The sequence below is a fragment of the Pan paniscus genome, chromosome 9 (assembly GCF_029289425.2).
Source record: "Pan paniscus chromosome 9, NHGRI_mPanPan1-v2.0_pri, whole genome shotgun sequence".
Lineage (NCBI taxonomy): Eukaryota > Metazoa > Chordata > Mammalia > Primates > Hominidae > Pan > Pan paniscus.
Window position 1 is genome coordinate 5,476,991 of NC_073258.2, and position 21,800 is coordinate 5,498,790.

The 21,800-nt window shown below is 55.3% G+C and overlaps 1 protein-coding gene across 4 annotated transcripts in view; it reads right to left on the minus strand.

Annotated features, from left to right (window-relative positions):
- Positions 1-6,002: 6,002 nt before the first annotated feature.
- The window catches only part of OSBPL5 (oxysterol binding protein like 5), an 84,046-nt gene continuing 68,248 nt past the window's right edge, over positions 6,003-21,800 (minus strand). For 2 of the 4 annotated variants that reach the window (XM_055093985.2, XM_063608058.1), the window contains exons 15-22: positions 13,490-13,587; positions 12,999-13,088; positions 12,780-12,916; positions 12,120-12,305; positions 11,685-11,811; positions 9,621-9,759; positions 8,909-9,011; positions 6,003-7,242 (exon numbers count right to left, since the gene is read on the minus strand). In XM_055093985.2, the coding sequence (XP_054949960.1) occupies positions 7,104-7,242; positions 8,909-9,011; positions 9,621-9,759; positions 11,685-11,811; positions 12,120-12,305; positions 12,780-12,916; positions 12,999-13,088; positions 13,490-13,587 (1,019 nt within the window). In that variant the 3' untranslated portion in view covers positions 6,003-7,103. Of the gene's footprint in view, positions 7,243-7,613; positions 7,849-8,908; positions 9,012-9,620; positions 9,760-11,684; positions 11,812-12,119; positions 12,306-12,779; positions 12,917-12,998; positions 13,089-13,489; positions 13,588-21,800 lie in introns of those variants that run through there. The other 2 variants (XM_055093983.2, XM_055093984.2) reach the window with 1 other exon arrangement.

The window sequence follows — 21,800 nt, forward strand, 5'->3', positions numbered from 1 at the left end:
TCTGTGCAGAAGCTCTTTAGTCTAATTAGGTCCCACTTGTCAATTTTTGTTTTTGTTGCAATTGCCTTTGAGGACTTAGTCATAAATTCCTTCCCAAGACTAATGTCCAAAATGATGTTTCCTAGGTTTTCTTCTATCATTCTTATAGTTTGAGGTCTTACATTTAACTCTTTAATCCATCTTGAGTTAATTTTTGTATATAGTGAAAGACAAGGGTCCAATTTCATTCTTCTGCATATGGCTAGCCAGCTATCCCAGTACCGTTTATTGACTAGGGAATACTTTTCTCATTGCTTATTTTTGTTGACTTTGTAAAGATCAGATGGCTGTAGGTGTGTGGCTTTATTTCTGTTTGTTGGTCTATGTGTCTATTTTTGTACCAGTACCGTGCTGTTTTGATTACTGTAGCCATATAGTATAGTTTGAAGTCAGGTAATGTGATGCCTCTGGCTTTGTTCTTTTTGCTTAGGATTACTTTGGCAATTTGGGCTCCTTTTTGGTTACATATGAATTTTAGAAGTTTTTCTAGTTCTGTGAAAAATGATGTTGGTAATTTATTTTTTATTTTTTAATTTTTTTTATTTTTTTGAGACAGGGTCTCACTCTGTCACCTAGGCTTGAGTACAGTGGCATGATCACAGCTCACTGCAGCCTTGATCTCCCAGGCTCCAGTGATCCTCCCACCTCAGCCTCTTGAGTAGCTGGGATTACAGGTGCATGCCACCATACTGCGCTAATTTTTGTCTTTTTGGGAGAGATGGGGGTTTTTGCCATATTACCCAGGCTGGTCTCAAACTCCTAGGCTCAAGCAATCCATAGGCCTTGGCCTCCCAAAGTGCTGGGATTACAGTGTGAGTCATCACGCCCAACCAATGTTAGCAATTTGAGAGGAATAGTGTTGAATCTATAAATTGCTTTGGGCAGTATGGTCATTTTAATGATATTGAGGCTAGGGGCAGTGGCTCATGCCCGTAATCCCAGCACTTTGGGAGGCTGAGGCGGGTGGATCACCTGAGGTTGGGAGTTCAAGACCAGGCTGACAAACATGGAGAAACCCTGTCTCTACTAAAAATACAAAAATTAGCCGGGTGTGGTGGTGCATGCCTGTAATCCCAGCTACTCAGGAAGCTGAGGCAGGAGAATCACTTGAGCCTGGGAAGCGGAGGTTGCAGTAAGCAGAGATTGCACCATTGCACTCCAGCCTGGGCAACAAGAGTGAAACTCTGTCTCAAAACAAAACAAAACAAAATATATTGATTCTTCCTATCCATGAGCATGGAATGTTTTTCCATTTGTTTGTGTCATCCATGATTTCTTTCAGCAGTGTTTTGTAATTCTTCTTATAGAGATCTTTGACCTCATTGGTTAGATGTATTAGTAGGTTTTCTTTTTCTTTTCTTTTCTTTTTTTTTTTTCTGTGTGGCTATTTTAAATGGGACTGTTGGGACTGTGTTATTTCTTTCCTCCTTTCTTTCTTTTTCGAGATGGAATCTTGCTCTGTCACCCAGGCTGGAGTGCAGTGGCTCAATCTCAGCTCACTGCAATCTCCACCTCTCGGGTTCAAGTGATTCTCCTGCCTTAGCCTCCTGAGCAGCTGGAGGCACCCACCATCACGCCCAGCTGATTTTTGTTCAAGCGATTCTCCTGCCTCAGCCTCCTAAGTAGCTGGGATTACAGGCACCCGCCACCACGCCTGGGTAATTTTTGTATTTTTAGTAGAGACAGGGTTTCACCATGTTGGCCAGGCTGGTCTCAAACTCCTGAGCTCAGGTGATCTGCCCACCTCGGCCTCCCAAAGTGCTGGGATTACAGGTGTGAGCCACCATGCCCAGCCATGAGTCTTTAAGCCCGTAGGCATACACCATCATGATCAAAACAAAAACCCTGTCCAAACCAAACACAAGGATGGCTGGCAGTACAGTCCCCAGGTCAGGCCTGTGCAGGAGCAGGAGTTCGAGACCAGCCTGACCAACATAGAGAAACCCCGTCTCTACTAAAAATACAAAATTACCCGGACGTGGTGGCGGGTGCCTGTAATCCCAGCTACTGGGGAGGCTGAGGCAGGAGAATTGCTTGAACCCGGGAGGCGGAGCTTGCAGTGAGCCAAGATCATGCCACTGCACTCCAGCCTGGGGAACAAGAGCAAAACTCTATAAAGAAATTACCTATGCCGGGAGGGGTGGCTTTGCTTGTACTCCCAGCACTTTGGGAGGCTAAGGTGGACAGATCACTTGAGGCCAAGAGTTCAAGATCAGCTTGGCCAACATGGTGAAACTCCATCTCTATTAAAATATAAAAATCAGCTGGTGCTCACCTGTAACCCCAGCTACTCGGGAGGCTGAGGCACAAAAATCGCTTGAACTGGGGAGGCAGAGGTTGCAGTGAGCCGAGACTGCACCACTGCACTCCAGCCTGGGTGAGAGAGTGAGACAAAGAAAGAAAGAAGAGAGAGGGAGAGAGGGAGAGAGGGAGAGAGGGAGAGAGGGAGAGAGGGAGAGAGGGAGAGAGGGAGAGAGGGAGAGAGGGAGAGAGGGAGAGAGGGAGAGAGGGAGACCTGAGACTGGGTAGTTTATAAAGGAAAGAGGTTTAATTGACTCACAGTTCCACGTGGCTGGGGAGGCCTCAGGAAACTTACAATCATGGTGGAAGTGGAAGCAGGCACCTTCCTCACAAAGCACAGGAGAGAAAGCAGAGAGTGAAGGCGGAAGAGCCCCTTATAAAACCATCGGATCTCGTGAGAACTCACTCACTATCAGGAGAACAGCCTGAGGAAACTGCCCCCATGATCCAATCACCTCGCTCCCTCCACACTTGGAGATTACAGGTCCCTCCCTCAACATGTGGGGATTGCAATTTGAGATGAGATTTGGATGGGGACACAGAGTCAAACCATATCAAACGTAAACCATTAAATAAAAATAGAATTTGTTCAGTTCTTTTTTTTTTTTCTTTTGAGACGGCGTCTCACTCTATCTTCCAGGCTGGAGAGCAGGGGTGCGATCATGGCTTATCGCAACCTCAACCTCCCTGAGCTCAAGCCATCCTCCCAGGTCAGCCTCCCAAGTACCTGAAACTACAGACACATGCCACCATGCCCAGCTAATTTTTTCTGTATTTTGTAGAGACGGCATTTTGCCATGTTGTCCAGGCTGGTCATGAACTCCTGGAGTCCAGTGATCAGCCTGCAATGGCCTCCCAAAGCGCTGGGATTACAGGCCTGAGCCACCGCACCCAGCCAGAATCTATTCAGTTCTTCAGTGAAGGAGAATAAAAGTTGGAGAGGGAAATGAGAATACAGGAGGAAGGAAGAAAGCAAAAGTCAGGGAAGAAGCAAAAAATGAAAACATACAAACAAAAACCCCAAAGAGAAAATACATTATCAAAAGCACAAAATAAGATGTTAAAAATAAGTCTAAATATAATAGTAATCCAACACATATTAATAGGTTAAACTCATTTATTAATTATCAGGTCGAATTAGAAAGAAAAATGTAGTAATGTGGCATTTTTAAGAGCTACACCTAAAAAGGAAATAATACAGGAGGGTGGAAAATGAAAGGTTAGAAAACTAGACCCCAGATATATTATGCTAATGATAGCAGGAGTGGGTTATCAAAACAAGGTAACAGAATCCGACCTGGCGTGGTGGGTCATGCCTGTAATCTCAGCACTTTGGGAGGCCGAGGCTGGTGGATCATGAGGTCAGGAGTTCAAGACCAGCCTGGCCAACATGGTGAAACCCCGTCTCTACTAAAAATACAAAAATTAGCTGGGCATGGTGGCGCGTGCCTGTAATCCCAGCTACTCGGGAGGCTGAGGCATGAGAACCGCTTGAATCTGGGAGGTGGAGGGTGCAGGGAGCTGAGATTGTGCCACTGCACTCTAGCCTGGGCAACAGAGTGACTCTGTCTCAAAAAAAAAAAAAAAAGAAAAAGAAAAAATATGGTGGCACCTGTCATCACAGCCAGCAACAAGCACCATAAGTTCTCCAGCCAGCCTGTTATGCTGGTTTCTGTCTTGCTCCCAATTAGAGATACAACAGGACACAGAGGAAGAGTGTCAAACACACATCTGGAATCAAACGCTCCTGGCGCATGAAATCCATCACAGTCCGGCATCTGCAGTAAGCCCTGCAGCTGAGATACCAACACAGTTGGAGGCATGGAGGATTTTCTTCTGATGAGCTGGAAGCTCTCACTGCGCCCTCTTCAATATAATCAGTGCAGCCTGGGCTTTCAATTTCAGATGAGTTGATTTCCCCTGAACCTTGACAGCCTCTATGGCATATTCATTTGATGAATCCTGCCCCAGGAGCTCCAAAGAGTGACATCTGGAGCTCTCCAAATAGTGACACTGGCTACAGTGAATCTTGTTGAACATTTGAAATGCTGGTCAGGTGCTCTCCCTTCCACCTCCTGCAAAGTTGCAAACGGAGGCCAGGTGATGACTGTTGTAAAGTGCCCCCTGAACACCTGTGTAGGCACCTTTTTGGGCATCAGCTCAATTATTCCCTCAGGATTATGCTCACCCTGGACACACTGGGGTCTGGACTCTGTTTTTTTTCCCTCTGGGATAGTTGCTTTCTCTTCCTTGTTGATTTAAAATAGTTCTTAGCAAGAGGCTGGGAGCCATGGCTCACACCTGTAATCCCAGCACTTTGGGAGGCCAAGGCAGGAGGACCGCTTGAGGCCAGGAGTTTATGAGCCTGGGCAACATAGTCAGACTCCTGTCTCTAAAAAAAATGAGCTAGACATGGTGGTGTGTGTCTGTAGTCCCAGCTATTCTGGAGGCTGAGGCAGGAGGATTGCTTGAGCCTGGGAGGTTGAGGTTGCAGTGAGCTTTGATCAGACTATAGCACTCCAGCCCGGGTGGCAGAGTGAGACCTTGTCTCAAAAATAAATTAAAAAATAAACAGTTCTTAGTAAGATAGAGGGAGAATTCTGGAGGGGATTCCATTCTTGCCCCTGTGTGTGTGAAGGTGCTGGGGTGCAGGTGGAGGGCCTGCCCTGTGGTGAGCTGGAGCTGGTGGGAGGCAGACCCCTGGGTAGGCTGTCTCTGGGCAGGGCACCTGGCTGAGCACGTTTGCTTCGCGTGGGCCTGGGGTGCAGGAGGCAAGATAGGGGTCCCGGGCGGGGTGTCTGGAACAGCCTGCCCCGCCATCAAGATGCAGAAGGCTGTCACCCCCAGGGCTCACAATCTGAGCTCATGTTTGCCCCATGGTGTGTGGCCTCCACAGAGGGGCACTGGAGCCAGGCAGGGCCCCCCGCCCCATCCTCCAGGTGGTTCGGGGGGGTCTGGGGAGTCCTGGCTGTCTGAGGCGGACATGAGGCTCCTCAGAGGAGCTGGGGGGCAGGACCCCCTGCCTCTCCCTCCACCCCAGCCACAGCCCCTCCTCTCCTGGGGCCTTGGGGGTCGAGGTGGGGAGGTGCAGAGGGAGGTGGTGACCCGAGGCCCCTCGTGTCCCCCTCTCCTGGGTGCTGCCTGGCTGCCCTCCCTTTCATCACCCTTGTCTTCTGGTTGCTGTGAGGGGTGGGCTGCAGTCTCCCTCTGCTGTCACTTGAGGCCTGTGGTCAGGTGCCCCCACCCCTCCTTCAGGGGCACCCTGAGCAGGCCCACTCACTGGCCTTGGTGTCTGAGTACCAGGGGTGGTGGCCACAGTGGAACCGAAGCAAGGGGCAGCGGGCCAGGTGGTCCAGCCGGGGGGGGGTCCCCTTCAGTAACTGGCAGCATTGGCTTCAGGGGCTGTGCCAATGCCCCCCAGCAGCCTCTGAGGTGCCTGGAGTGCCTGTGGGCAGTGTCACTCTGTGTCCCCCACTGGCTCATTGGGTGATGGGACCCCAGCCTCCCAGCATTTGCTCCACAGGGCGGGCAGGCTGCCCATGGCTCCCTGTGAACTCTGCACCCTCCTCCCTCCCGGGCCCCTCCACCCAGCCCCACCCAGCTCCACGCTGGCCTTGAGTCTTCCTGGGAAGCCCTCCTCTTGTTTCCAGAAGTCCCGCAAGAAGAGAACACATATGTGTCTGTTTATTTCAAGGTGTGGAACACAGACACATCCCCAGATGGGGGAGGAGGGGAGACAAGGACATGGGTACAAAAACTGGAAACAAAACCATCCGCTACAGCTCAGACGGCACCGCCACAATGTAGTTTAAGGCTCTGTACATATATATATGTGTAGAGGCTCACACACACACACACGCACACGCAGAGCGGCACTGACACGGGGACTGAGGCCAGACGTGAAGGCTGACTGCAGCTCGCAGCCCACCTAAAATATTGCAATTATGTTTATTAAAAAAGTGTAAAATGGGAAGACTGTGCATCGGTCTGAGTAAAGTGGCGAACTAGAGCCTCCTCGGCCTGGGTGCGGGGCCAGCTAAGCCACACCCCTGCGCCCCCCACACCCCTGCACACACCTGCACCCACAACCACCTCCACCTGCGTGTGCCCCCACCAGAGCGAGCGTCCAGGTGTGGGGGTGGGGTGGTTCCAGGACCTGCCTCTGTGGGGCTCCCATCCAAACAGCACATCGTGGAATAAAAAACCAAAATGCCTTCCCCAGAGCGGCCCTAACCTGTCCCTGGCACCCACCAGTGGCCCCACCAGGGTGGTCCCGGCAATGTGGACAGGGTCTCCGGAAGGCAGGCCTATGCATCCGTGTGTGGGGGGACTCCTGGGCCACTCGGGGCTCCCTGGCTGCTCCTCCAAACCTGCCCACTCACTGCTGCTGGGGTGTGACTGTCCAGGGCCCCCGCAGGCCCTCCCACCCTAAATCCATCCATCCCCCATGGCAAGTGGAGGCTGGACAGGGGGTGACACGGCAAGATGGCCAGGAGTGCGTCGCACAGCAGAAGCTGCATTTGGCTTTAGCATTAAGGCCGGTGCTGGGCGGAAGGCCCTGCAGAGAGGCCAGTGCCCCCGAGAGGGGCCCAGCACACCTGGGCCCACAGCGCCCTTGTGGCCCCGGGTCCCTCCTGCACCTGGACTCCCCGTCACAGTGGCTGTGCTTGCCGGGCCTCTCTGCCTCCATGGAGCAGGCTTAAAGTGCTGGGTGCCTGGGAGGGAGGGCTCGGGGCTGGCCAGGAGCTCTGCCCCCAGGGCTCCTATTTGAGGATGTGGTTAATGAACAGCTGACACGCCAGGAACACGCAGAGCAGGAACCAGGATCGGGGGCTCTGCAGGAGGCCTGGGGTCGGTGCCTGTGCTGCCCGTGCCGTGGAGCTCAGCATGGCCGAGAGGTGCCTGCAAGGACAGGCGACAGATCGTGGGGGCTGTGCCAATGCCAGCAAGTCCCCCTCCCACAAGCCAGGACGGTGCCCTGGGTGCTTGACCAGGTGCTGGACACAGGGCCGAGGTGGAGACGGGATGGCCCTCCAGGGGCAACAGAGCGGGTGGGGGTGGAAAGCTTGTTAGTGGGAGGGCCCCACAGCACCATGGCTATACTGGGATTCCCTGGGCACATTCAGGGCAGAGGAGGGTCAGGGATTGGGGAGTCAGCCTTTTACATCCTCCCTCCCACCCCTGTGGTTATGGCTGAGTCATGCCTCTGCCACCTTCATATGTTGGAGTCCTAACCCCTTGCACCTTAGATAAGACTGTATTTGGAGATGGGGTCCTTAAAGAGGTATTTATTTAAATGGAGACCATTAGGGTGGGCCCTGGTCCCATGGGACAGGTGTCCTTATATGAAGAAGAGATGAAGACACAGACACAGCGAGAAGCTGGCGTCTGCCAGGCAGGAGAGAGGTCTCAGGATAAACCAGCCCTGTGGCACCGAGATCTTGGACTCCAGCCTCCGGGACCGCGAGGGAGTAGACGCTGCTGTCCGAGCCCCTTGCCGGCAGTACTCTGCTGTGGAGGCCCTGGCCCTGAGCTGGAGTACTTTGCCGTGGAGGACCTGGCCTCTGAGGCGGTATCCAGTTTGCTGCAGAAGCTTCTGGCTGAGTCCTGGCCACTTGCCTGACAGCTGACCTGCTTCTGGGGAGCCAGGCCTCCCTGCTTCTCTGCCCACACAGCCTCACCAGGGAGCACCTTCTGGAAATGCTTACACAGGGACAATGACAGTTCCCCAAGGCTCTTGAGCCTCACAGAGCCCGGGCCTGTGCCCTGGCTGCATTTCACCCTGGGGTACTGCTATCAAGCCCACTTTACAGAGTGAGCACCCTGGGGTACTGCTATCAAGCCCACTTTACAGAGTGAGCACCCTGGGGTACTGCTATCAAGCCCACTTTACAGAGTGAGCACCCTGGGGTACTGCTATCAAGCCCACTTTACAGAGTGAGCACCCTGGGGTACTGCTATCAAGCCCACTTTACAGAGGGGAGGCTGAGGTGTGACAGCCAAGGTCCCACAGCCAGTGAGACCCTCAGCCTGGCTCAGAGTCAGGAGCTTTGGACCCGAGAGGGACCCTGTGCTCTGCTCCTCATTGGTGGGATCTGCTGACAGGAAGGGGCCATGTGGCCCGGTGGCCTGCACCCGCCAGCTCTCGGCCACTCCCATTTGCTCCTTCCCCAGCCATTCCTGAGAAGCCACTGTGCGCAGGTACGGGGCCACCACAGTGAGCCCAGGCTGCCACCTCGCTCTGCACACCTCAAGGTCTCTCCTGGGGCTACCCCAGGCCATGCTGGGCTGGCACCTTCCTCTAGGCTTCAGGACATCTCCAGCTCAGTATCTGCCAGGCATGGCCAACTTGGCTGGTTGATCATCCCGCACCACCTGCCGCTCGCACACCCTCTCTCCTGCCCTCGGCGGTTGTCTTCCTTTCATCACCCTGCAGGTCTTGTGGGTTCCAGCTCCGATGACAACCCCGGCCGCGGCCTCCTGGCCTCCCCACCTCCCGCCCTAGCTCTACCAGGTCTCTCGCACTCTCTGACCCGGAGTCCGGATGGACACCCTGAGTGTGGCCCACCTGTGCAGCTCCTGCTGGGCCTCTTGGATGGAGAGGATGGCCTCGTGCAGGACCTGCAGCCGCCACGCCTCCTTCCTGCACCGAGGGCATGGGCTCTCACCGCCTGGGACGGCCCCGAGGGAGACACAGGAGGGGAGGGGAGAAGTGAGGATGAGCTGGAGGTCCGGTGGGGCTGGCACGTGGGTCACAGGGTCATATCCAGCTTGGGCCTCCGCCCCACCTCATGGGAAACCTGCAGGGCCAAGCTGAAGACACGGAGATGAGGGAGGGGCGCTGAGGATGTTTCTGGAGGGAACCCCCAGGCTGGACCAGCCACTAACAGGCCTGGGAGGCAGAAGTGGCCAAGGCAAGGCCCATCCATTACAGAGGCAGGGACAAAGTTGGGGAGACACAGCTCCTGGTGACAGGAAAGGAGCAGAGGGCTGGGGCAGGATGCCACTGGACCTGCCCCTCCCGCCGCTGGGGAGCCCCTGGCCTGGGCCCACTCCCTTTCTTCCCCACCCCCACCATTCCCCCCGTCGGCCCTTGGGCTGCCTCCCAGACTCTGAGAGGGCAGAGCCTGCTGGGGGGCCCCTCAGGGCAGCAGAGGAGCTTTTGCTGGGAGGTTGCCCTACATCTGGGCAGGTGCTTCTCTGGCCTCCCCTCCAGCCAGGTCAGCATCTGAGGCACCCCACCAGACACAGGCCTTGGGGCTGGGCCCAAGGGGGCTCACCAGGGACAAAGTCACCATCCTGCTCCTCGTCTGAGAGCTCTGGGCAGGACTCAGGCGTGGATCCGCTGCTCTCCGTGGCCTGGCTGTGGCCGGAGGGCTGGTCGCTGGCCTTGCGAAGCCGCTGGTCTGGGCCAGACCTCTGCAGAGAAATGGAGCTGCTGCAGCTGAAAGCCACCCACGCCCCCTGCCCAGGCCCCAGGGACATGGTGGCATGCTCATGCCAGGACAGTGCTAGAGGTGGCAGCCAGCAGGGAGGGCAGCTGCTGGGCTGTGGAGCTGGCTGGAGGGGTCTGTCTCAGCCCCGGCATGGCCTGGAGTAGCCATGGTCCCTTTGAGCCTGTTTCCTCGTGGGTGAGACAGAGCTACTGACCCCTCACAGTGAGCAAGGGCCTGCAAGGTGGTGCAGACACGCCTGCCCTGTGCTCACCATGGCGTTGCATCCAATAAATGCAGAGATGATGGCATGGGGGGCCGAGGGTGGTTCTGACCCCTGAGCCATGAGGACAGATGAAAGCCGAGGCCACTGTGGGAGCTGGCAGGTTCATAGGAACCCCAGATGGCTAGGGTTCCCCATGTCAAGGGGCATCTCCAGGGGGGAACCCCCACACTCAGCCGGCTGCTCACAACCCCAGGAGTGCAGGCAGGGCTCATCCATTCAGCCCTTACTTGAGCTCACAAGGAACCCAGGACAGGAACTGATGCTCAGGGGTGGGGAAAAAGCAGAACCTGGCTGTGGGACCACCATGTAACAACAGGCGTTTGGGGCCAGAGAGGTGCCAGGGACGCTCTGCATTGGGTGTGGTCAGCGACGGGGCAGGTGGGGTCAGAGCCAGGACAGGTGGGGTCAGAGGTGGGGCAGGTGGGTTTGGCCACAAGGTACTCCATGGGATGGTTTTTGAGGCATGGCAGGGCCCAGGCTGACTGAGCTCAGCAGGGGCTGCAGGGTGGGAGGCTGCAGAGGGCATTGGGGGTGGACATCTGCTGGAGATTGGTGGGGAGAGGCTGAGGAGTGGGACTGCGAGGGTCTGGGGCCAAGGGAAGGCAGGAGCTAGCAGTCTGGCCTGAGCCCGGGGGGATGGAAACTGTGCTGCAGACATAGGGGGTGCATCTGTCTGCCTTCCTGAGGCTTCTTCCCTAGTCCCTTGGCAGGCAGAGCATGGGACATGCAGCCAAGGAGATACCGCGGCCCCCAGCTTGCTGGAGAAGTTAGGGCCATCAGGCAAGCAAGGCCTCTCATCTGAGTCTGGCCCAGACGGCATCAGCTGGGGAACACGCCCCCATCCTGTCCGCTGCGGGTGAGCACCGGCCGCGCTCTGCACCCTCTGCACGCAGTAGGTGCACGGCTGGGGTGATGAAGCTCAGCACACCTGGAACGGGGGCGTGTGGGTTTGGCGCCACCTGGCAGCCGCCTGAGGCATGGCACCAAGACACACCCAAGGCAGCTTCCTCAGGTTACTCCCTGGAGCCTCCTGCTGTCCCGCTTCCCCTTTCCAGACACAAGATCTGTGCAAGTGCTGGCTCCTCCTCCTCCTACCTGGGAAGGGCCCCGGGCTGCCCTGACCTTCTGTTTCCTGATCAGTGGAATGGGATAATGTGGCTGCTAACTTGGCAGAGGGAGACTTTGGGGGCAGTGGACAGAGACAGTAGACACAGGGTCCCACACGCCAAGGTGCCCCTAGAACTGAGCATCCTGCAAATCCCGGTTTCCTGAGTCCCATGCTCGGCAGAGAAGGAAAGGGGACGAGGGGGCTGGGGGATGAGGGCGTGAGGGCCTGAGCTTGTGTCCCAGGTCCACTGGGAGAAAAGGGCTAAGACTTAACGGAGCGAGGGGAAGGGAGGAGTGAGGTGAGGAGCGAGGGGAAGGGAGGAGTGAGGTGAGGAGCGAGGGGAAGGGAGGAGTGAGGTGAGGAGCGAGGGGAAGGGAGGAGTGAGGTGAGGAGCGAGGGGAAGGGAGGAGTGAGGTGAGGAGCGAGGGGAAGGGAGGAGTGAGGTGAGGAGCGAGGGGTGGTGGTGGCCACACGTGCAGCTAAGACCAGCCCTGGGTGGGGCCTGTGGGGTGCTGACCTCGTGCCTGGGCCCTGGGCTGCCCAGGAAGGTGGTCTGGCGGGCCACGGCCTCCTGCTGCAAGGTCCGCAGGATCCCGTCTTGCTCAAACTGGGCGATGTCCTTCAGGGGGTCCCAGGGGCTGTGGCTGGAGGGTCCAGAGGGCGTTCATCAGCACAGGCAGTGGCCCTCAGGTGAGGGGGCTGTCCTGGCCCAGTCTTCCGCCCCCCAACAGTGGCCAGAGACCTCCAGGAGAATGACCACTGCCCACACCCCATGGGCAGGGCCTGCAGTAAGGACTGATGGTGGGGGGTGTCACTATCTGACCCTCCCCCACCGACTCCTCCAGGGGACAGGCTGAAGGTGAGAGGGAAGCCAGGAGGCCCTGGGCCCTTCTCAGCCCGTCTGCTAGGCCCAGCCCCACCCTGCGGCCCCCAGGGCTTTGCCGGCACTCACTCCTCGTATCGGTAGTGCCACTCCTGGGTGATGGGGTCCAGGTGGAACAGCTGCGGCTTCCAGGGCATGAGGCTCTCCTGCCGCTCACGGGCCCGCCGCCGCTGTGCCTCCTCCAGTGCAAACTTCTCCTGTGTGGCCCTGTGCTGGTCGCCCTTGCTGATGGCCCTGGTGACGTGCTGCCAGAGCCTGCGGGCCAGTGACCCATCCTGAGCCGGTGGCCCGGGCAGCCCGACCCCTAGGCAGCTAGGAATCAGGGCCCCTTGGCACCAGAAGGAAGGCACAGAGCAACCTCCGCGTGATTGCCTACAGTGACAGGGAGCTCACTACTTTGAAGGGAGCTTTTCTTTTGTCCGTGAGATGGGTTTTTCCAACACTGAGCTCCCATCTCCCGCCTGCAGGGACCTCCCTGTGCACCTGTTGGTCACTCGCCGGCAGTGATGCAGTGAGAGGTCACGGCAGCCGGCTCCTCTCCAGGCCACACCCCCTCCCTCCATCTGTCCTTTCCAGGACACGTGATCTGCCACCAGGGGTGCACCAGGCCTGCCCTCCCTGCCAGGGACATCCTGGGGCCATGCTCACAGCACTGCAGCCCTGCTGACCTGCCTGCTTGGCCATGTCAGGCTGTGGTCAGCAGGGTCCCTGGGCGCTGACAGGCCTCACCTCTCGGACTCCAGCTCCATCTGCTCCTCCAGCGGCACCGTGTGCTGCCTCAGCCTCTGTCTGCGGACCTCCCCGCTCGGGGTCCAGAAAAGCGCACTGCTTCCGCTCCCTTCCTCCTTGATAAACACGTCCCTGTCCTGCCCCAGATGGCCAGCGGGGTCAGAGGCTGGCCTGGCGATGACCGCCCGGCCGTGCCTGCCCTGAGGGACGGCCCCTTACCCAGTGGCCACTGAGGCTTGCCAGGACTTCCTCTCCCGACGTGATCTTTCCCGAGATCTGGTTGATGCTGGTGCTACCCCCGAAGAAGGGCTGTGGGGCCACACCCAGAACAGAGCCCAGTGAGCGGGGGCTGGGGCCTCCAGAATCACATCCTCATGGGGGCACGGAACAGTTATTCTCTTGGGGTGCCTGGGAGCCCAGGAGGGATGGACCCAACCCTCGCCAACGAGGCCTTCGGGACCCCCACGCCTCCACTCAAGGATGTAGTGTCCCTGCCACAGAGATAGGGCCTAGGCTGGCTCTGCTGTGTGGCTGCAGGCAGCAGCCTCCCTTCTCTGGGCCCTGTCTGTGTTCTGGGATGTCAACAGCTGCTCCCCTCATGTGCACTGCCTTGGGGAACCTTCCTTGGGGCCTGGGGAGAGTGTGAGGGGGATCCCCAAGGCTTCGTTCCTTCCCTGGCCTCGTCTCCCCCAGGCTGCAGCCAGCGCTACCTTGAGTTTGAATTCCAGCTGGGCCTGGAAGTTGTTCTTCGCACACTCGATGGTGACCTTCCCACCCAGCTCCAGGGTCATCGTGCCATACAGGATTCCTGAAATGCAGCCAGTGTCAGGGGCCAGGCGGCCCCAGCCCTGCTGAGCCCCAGGCCCTGCTGAGTACCGACCCAGCAGCACCGATCCCTGAGTGCCGACCCAGCAGCACCGATCCCTGGGAGGCCTGTGTCAGTCCCTGGGAGGGTGAGAAGGACAGGAGGCGCTGGGAGCAGAACCCCACAGGGAGAGGCTGGTGGGGGTGCGGAGCCTGGGAGGCGCGGAGCCTGGGAGGCACGCCTGGTCCCTCAGGGGCCGTCTCCCCCACTATGGGGGCTCTGTCCTCGCCAGGGCCTTTGCTCATGTCAGGTGTCGCCTCCTGTTCCAGCCTCCTGGGAGGCCACCAGCCCTGTGAGACATGCATCGTGCTTCACTTGACTCTGCAGTTCCCGCTCTGGCATCGGGCTCCTGAGGGCAGGCATCTTCTCGCTCACTGCTGCGTCCCAGGATGGCACCCAGAACACAGCGGGCACCAGCACCCGTGATGGCATCCCGTATGTTTAAAAAAATTAATACATCTTTTTTTGTTTTGTTTTTTTTCAATTAATGAAGGAAAGAACAACGCTTCCATGTCTGGCATACGGAGGAGGTAATCTAATTAAAGAAGCACCACCACCTCCACCATCAAAACCCAAACACTTGCACTCTAAAAACCACTTAGAAATGTGTGGCAGAATATGTCTCTTAAAAATGAAGAAAAGAAACAACAAGCTACTTGTTGCAACAAAGCCTTGAAACACCCCCAAATCCCTCCAGAGGGGGCTGTGTGAGTGCACCCTGGCCCATGAGCACGATGGAAAGCTATGCAGCCTAGAAAGACAAAGCGGCATCCCTGTGCAGCTCTGAGGGGGGAGGTCTCCAGGCTCCACGCAGAGGAAGAAGGCCCAGGAGGCGGAGGTTGTAGTGAGCCACGATCACACCACTGCACTCTAGCCTGGGCAACAGAGTGAGACTCTGTCTCAAAAAAAAAAAAAAAAAAAAAAAAAACAAAAGAAAGAAAAGCAAAGCAGGTCTGACCTCCAGATTGTGATCACTAAATATTATTTCCTAGTGAAAGGAACCTGGAGCTCCCGGGAGAAATGGTCGATTTGAGGTCTAGTGTAGGAAACGTCCAAGGTGCACACATGGTCAGGGCAGAAGGAAGAATGCCAGCAGAGGTACTGGGGTGTGCAGGGGGCCCCTGAGCCAACTATGGCCCCCATTGGCCAAAGATGGGGCAATTTCAATATCAATAAAGTTAATAACTGAAAGGTTCTGAAATCACCAAATACGTTCCTATCAAATAATACGTGGCAATAACGACCTTCGCCAGTCAACTTTGGAAGACAGCAGGGGGAAAAAAATCATTATTTTGAAAATATAAAAAACCTGGGATTTATCCTAAAACAAACCAATCCTGTTGAGTAACCACATAGTAGACAAGGGGAAGTTTCTCTTTTGAGAAGCCTTCCGGTGATTAAGTGAAAGAGGATGGAACGTCACCATCTAGCAATGCCTGATACATGAATGGATCCAGGAATTGAGAATCAATGTCCACTAATGTCACAAAGAACAACAGGCCCTGTGCACCCTGCTGTGGAAAGACACAAAACCCCCATTAAGCGTCGTGTTGAAAAAAACTGTGCTGAACGTGATCAGGCATCTCGAGATCAAATCAATTCGTGGTTTATAGGAAATCCCCAGGGCAGAGGAATGCAGCCAGGAAAATCCATGCTGGAGGGGACTAGGAGGAAATGACTAATACGCTGCAAGGGAAAAACAGGAGGGAGGGACATCAAGGAGATGTAAACATAGGGCATCCATGCACGGAGCATGGCCTGATGCAGAGACCCAGCCAAATGGCCAGCTGTCACGTGTGTGGGGGATCAAGACACAGGCACGTGGCAGCTGGGGATATGAACCAGATTGTAGACTCGATGACAACAAAGAGTTTGTTTGTTTGTTTTTCATCTGATGATAGTATTGTGGCTATGGTTAAGAAGGGAAATCCCGGCCTGGCGTGGGGGCTCACGCCTGTAATCCCAGCACTTTGGGAGGCCGAGGTAGGCTGATCACCTGAGGTCAGGAGTTTGTGACCAGCCTGGCCAACATGGTGAAACCCTATCTCTACTAAAAATACAAAAATTAGCTAGGTGTGGTGGCGCACGCATGTAATGCTAGCTACTCGGGAGGCTGAGGCAGGAGAATTGTTTGAACTCAGGAGGCGGAGGTTGCAGTGAGCTGAGATTGCACCATTGCACTCTAGCCTGGGCAACACAGCAAGACTCTGTGAAAAAAAAAAAAAAGACAGACAGAAAGAAAGAAAGAAAGAAGGGAAATCCTTAACTTTAGTGATATAAAATAAAATAAAATACACAAATGACATGACATGATATTTGGGATTTACTTCCAATTAATTCAGGGGAGAGCATGAAGGTGGGTGCCTTGCTGTGCTGTGGGTATATGGGGTGTACTGTACTTTGATATATGTTTGAACTTTGCCATAATAAAAAGTTGAAAAAATATATGAAGCATGGATGAGTCAATGAGCATGCAAGAAAAGATGGGAATTCCCCCACAAGAAAAAATAAAGGGGAGAAGACGGGAGGAGGAGAGGAAAGAGGGAGCAGATGGGAGGAGGAGAAGAGGAAAGAGGGGGAAGGTGGGAGGAGGAGAAGAGGAAAGAGGGGGAAGACGGGAGGGGGAGGAGAGGAAAGAGGGAAGATGGGAGAAGGAGAGGAAAGAAGGGGAAGATGGGAGGGGGAGGAGAGGAAGGAGGGGGAAGACTGGAGAAGGAGAGGAAAGAGGAGGAAGATGGGAGGAGGAGAAGAGGAAAGAGGGGGAAGGTGGGAGGAAGAGAAGAGGAAAGGGGGAAGACGGGAGGAGGAGAAGAGGAAAGAGGGAAGACGGGAGGAGGAGAAGAGGAAAGAGGGGGAAGACGGGAGGAGGAGGAGAGGAAAGAGGGGGAAGACGGGAGGAGGAGGAGAGGAAAGAGGGGGAAGATGGGAGGAGGAGAGGAAAGAGGGGGAAGGTGGGAGGAGGAGAAGAGGAAAGAGGGGGAAGACGGGAGGAGGAGAAGAGGAAAGGGGGAAGATGGGAGGAGGAGAAGAGGAAAGGGGGAAGATGGGAGGAGGAGAGAAAAGAGGGGGAAGACGGGAGGAGGAGAGGAAAGAGGGGGAAGACGGGAGGAGGAGGAGAGGAAAGAGGGGGAAGATGGGAGGAGGAGAGGAAAGAGGCGGAAGATGGGAGGAGGAGAGGAAAGGGGGGAAGACGGGAGGAGGAGGAGAGGAAAGAGGGGGAAGACGGGAGAAGGAGAGGAAAGAGGGGGAAGATGGGAGGAGGAGAGGAAAGGGGGGAAGATGGGAGAAGGAGAGGAAAGAGGGGGAAGACGGGAGGAGGAGGAGAGGAAAGAGGGGGAAGACGGGAGAAGGAGAGGAAAGAGGGTGAAGACGGGAGGAGGAGAGGAAAGAGGGGGAAGACGGGAGGAGGAGAGGAAAGAGGCGGAAGATGGGAGGAGGAGAGGAAAGGGGGGAAGACGGGAGGAGGAGGAGAGGAAAGAGGGGGAAGACGGGAGAAGGAGAGGAAAGAGGGTGAAGACGGGAGGAGGAGAGGAAAGAGGGGGAAGACGGGAGAAGGAGAGGAAAGAGGGGGAAGACGGGAGGAGGAGGAGAGGAAAGAGGGGGAAGACGGGAGGAGGAGAGGAAAGAGGGGGAAGACGGGAGAAGGAGAGGAAAGAGGGGGAAGACGGGAGGAGGAGGAGAGGAAAGAGGGGGAAGACGGGAGAAGGAGAGGAAAGAGGGTGAAGACGGGAGGAGGAGAGGAAAGAGGGGGAAGACGGGAGAAGGAGAGGAAAGAGGGGGAAGACGGGAGGAGGAGGAGAGGAAAGAGGGGGAAGACGGGAGAAGGAGAGGAAAGAGGGGGAAGACGGGAGGAGGAGGAGAGGAAAGAGGGGGAAGACGGGAGGAGGAGAGGAAAGAGGGGAAGACGGGAGAAGGAGAGGAAAGAGGGGGAAGATGGGAGGAGGAGAGGAAAGAGGGGGAAGACGGGAGAAGGAGAGGAAAGAGGGGGAAGATGGGAGGAGGAGAGGAAAGGGGGGAAGATGGGAGAAGGAGAGGAAAGAGGGGGAAGACGGGAGGAGGAGGAGAGGAAAGAGGGGGAAGACGGGAGAAGGAGAGGAAAGAGGGTGAAGACGGGAGGAGGAGAGGAAAGAGGGGGAAGACGGGAGAAGGAGAGGAAAGAGGGGGAAGACGGGAGGAGGAGGAGAGGAAAGAGGGGGAAGATGGGAGAAGGAGAGGAAAGAGGGGGAAGACGGGAGGAGGAGGAGAGGAAAGAGGGGGAAGACGGGAGGAGGAGAGGAAAGAGGGGAAGACGGGAGAAGGAGAGGAAAGAGGGGGAAGACGGGAGGAGGAGAGGAAAGGGGGGAAGACGGGAGAAGGAGAGGAAAGAGGGGGAAGACGGGAGAAGGAGAGGAAAGAGGGGGAAGATGGGAGGAGGAGAGGAAAGGGGGGAAGATGGGAGGAGGAGAGGAAAGGGGGGAAGATGGGAGAAGGAGAGGAAAGAGGGGGAAGACGGGAGGAGGAGGAGAGGAAAGAGGGGGAAGACGGGAGAAGGAGAGGAAAGAGGGGGAAGACGGGAGAAGGAGAGGAAAGAGGGGGAAGATGGGAGGAGGAGAGGAAAGGGGGGAAGATGGGAGAAGGAGAGGAAAGAGGGGGAAGACGGGAGGAGGAGGAGAGGAAAGAGGGGGAAGACGGGAGAAGGAGAGGAAAGAGGGTGAAGACGGGAGGAGGAGAGGAAAGAGGGGGAAGACGGGAGAAGGAGAGGAAAGAGGGGGAAGACGGGAGGAGGAGGAGAGGAAAGAGGGGGAAGACGGGAGAAGGAGAGGAAAGAGGGGGAAGACGGGAGGAGGAGGAGAGGAAAGAGGGGGAAGACGGGAGGAGGAGAGGAAAGAGGGGAAGACGGGAGAAGGAGAGGAAAGAGGGGGAAGACGGGAGGAGGAGAGGAAAGGGGGGAAGATGGGAGAAGGAGAGGAAAGAGGGGGAAGACGGGAGGAGGAGAGGAAAGAGGGTGAAGACGGGAGGAGGAGAGGAAAGAGGGGGAAGATGGGAGAAGGAGGAGAGGAAAGAGGGGGAAGACGGGAGAAGGAGAGGAAAGAGGGTGAAGACGGGAGGAGGAGAGGAAAGAGGGGGAAGACGGGAGAAGGAGAGGAAAGAGGGGGAAGACGGGAGGAGGAGGAGAGGAAAGAGGGGGAAGACGGGAGAAGGAGAGGAAAGAGGGTGAAGACGGGAGGAGGAGAGGAAAGAGGGGGAAGACGGGAGAAGGAGAGGAAAGAGGGGGAAGACGGGAGGAGGAGGAGAGGAAAGAGGGGGAAGACGGGAGAAGGAGAGGAAAGAGGGGGAAGACGGGAGGAGGAGAGGAAAGGGGGGAAGATGGGAGAAGGAGAGGAAAGAGGGGGAAGACGGGAGGAGGAGGAGAGGAAAGAGGGGGAAGACGGGAGAAGGAGAGGAAAGAGGGGGAAGACGGGAAGAGGAGGAGAGGAAAGGGGAAGATGGGAGGAGGAGAGGAAAGAGGGGGAAGACGGGTGGAGGAGCGGAAAGGGGGAAGACGGGAGAAGGAGAGGAAAGAGGGGAAGACGGGAGGAGGAGAGGAAAGGGGGAAGACGGGAGAAGGAGAGGAAAGAGGGGAATACGGGAGGAGGAGGAGAGGAAAGGGGAAGATGGGAGGAGGAGAGGAAAGAGGGGGAAGACGGGAGGAGGAGAGGAAAGGGGGAAGATGGGAGAAGGAGAGGAAAGAGGGGAAGACGGGAGGAGGAGAGGAAAGAGGGGGAAGATGGGAGGAGGAGGAGAGGAAAGGGGGGAAGATGGGAGGAGGAGGAGAGGAAAGGGGAAGATGGGAGGAGGAGAGGAAAGGGGGAAGACGGGAGGAGGAGGAGAGGAAAGGGGGGAAGATGGGAGGAGGAGGAGAGGAAAGGGGGGAAGATGGGAGGAGGAGGAGAGGAAAGGGGAAGATGGGAGGAGGAGAGGAAAGGGGGGAAGACGGGAGGAGGAGAGGAAAGAGGGGGAAGACGGGAGGAGGAGGAGAGGAAAGGGGGGGAAGAGAAAGAGGGGCATTTGTTGATCTGAGATCTTGGTTTCTGAGGTTGCGGTGGAAAGTGGTAGACAGGTCCTTGGGTCAGAGTAACCAGGAGAGATTTTTTCTGAGACATTTCCACTAAGCAGGCACTCTCACATGGCTACACCCTCAACAGAAGGAACAGTCGCAGAAAGGCCGTTCATTCCAGAGGGAGAGTCAAGGAAACATTTGTTTTGGGCCTGCACTCCAGGGGTTAAAAAGAAACCCCAGAACTCTCCATGAATGTGTAGGGTAAGTTTGGGATTCAAATCTATACTTCCTCTGTGTCCCAGAAACAACCTACTAAGAAAATGTGAGAGCCAACAAAACAATTTCAGCCAACAAAACGAAAACAAACAAACACAAAACTAGCAAATTAGAATCCCAAGGTTTTACTAAATATAGCCATTCTTTGAATAATTATTGAGCACCTTCAAGGGCAACACTATGGTCAGTGGGGACACAGCAGCAAACAAAACAGAATATGAGAATGACCAGATAGAGATGATAAAACAACTGTGTTTATTACAATGCTCAAAGATTTATAAGAAAGGATTGGAAACACGACCAAGGAACAATGTACGAGTATAAAAAGAACAGGCAAGGCCGAGCGCACTGGCTCACACCTGTAATCCCAGCACTTTGGGAGGCCGAGGCAGGCGGATCACCCGAGGTCAGGAGTTTGAGACCAACCTGGCCAACATGGTGAAACCCCATCTCTACTAAAAATACAAAAAATTTGCTGGGTGTGGTGGCGGGCACCTGTAGTCCCAGCTACTCAGGAGGCTGAGGCAGGAGAATTGCTTGAACCCAGGTGGTGGAGGTTGCAGTGAGCTGAGATCATGCCATTGCACTCCAGCCTGGGCAACAAGAGTGAAACCCCAACTTCGTCTCAAAACAAAAATAAAAACAAACAACAGAAAAAAAACCAGGCAGGTTTGAAATGAAACCAAGTAGAACTTCTTGGGAAACAATATATCAAAATGGAAAACTCAGTGGATGAGTTACACATCAAGTTAATTAGAGTTAAAGATACATCTACATAAGTTATCTAGAATGCAAAGAGATAAGAGATACGATGGAAACATTAAGAGAGACAAAGCAAAGGAGGAGATGGTTTAAATTCTGTCTCATTGGAGTTCTAGGAAAAATGGAGAAATCAGGAGTGAGGCACTTAAAACAAATGGCTAAAATTTTCTGGACTTCATCAAAGCCACGAAACCTCAGGTTCAAATAATTCAAACAAACAAAAACCTTCAATCAGCAAAAATTAAAAAGAAATCCAGAGCTATCAAGCCATAAAAAGACATGAAGGAATTTTTTTTTTTTTGGAGATGGAGTTTCGCTCTTGTTGCCCAGGCTGGAGTGCAATGACATGATCTCGGCTCACTGCATCCTTCAACTCCCGGGTTCAAGCGATTCTCCTGCCTCAGCCTCCTGAGTAGCTGGGATTACAGGCATGCATCACCATGTCTGGCTAATTTTGTATATTTATTAGAGATGGAGATTCTCCATGTTTGTCAGGCTGGTCTTAAACTCCTGACCTCAGGTGATCCATTTGCCTCAACCTCCCAAAGTGCTGGGATTACAGTTGTGAGCCACTGAGCCCAGCAAAGATTTTTTTTTTTTTTTTGAGATGGGATCTCACGCCAGCCCAGGCTGGCATGCACTGGTGCCACGATGGCTCCCCATAGCCTCTGCCCCCTGGGCTCAGGTTATTCTCCCACTTCAACCTCCCAAGGCTGGGACCACAGGTGCACCACCATGCCTGGCTAATTTTTTGGTACTTTTTGTAGAGACAGGGTTTCGCCATGTTGCCCAGGCTGGTCTTGAACTCTTGGGCTCAAGTGATTCCCCCACCTCTACCTCCGAAAGTGCAGGGATTTATAGGCATGAGCCACCATGCCTAGTGGAGGAATCTTTAAGTGCATATTGCCAAGTGAAAGACGCCAATCTGAAAACGCTCCACACCGTATGATTCCAACTACATGACATTCCAGAAAAAGCCAGGGCCTGGAGGGACTGAGGAATATGTGGCTCCATCTAGTCACTCTAATCATAAGGGATTTTTAGGGTAGTGCAACTATTCTGTGAGATGTGGTAATGGCAGATACATGTCCTTCTGTAT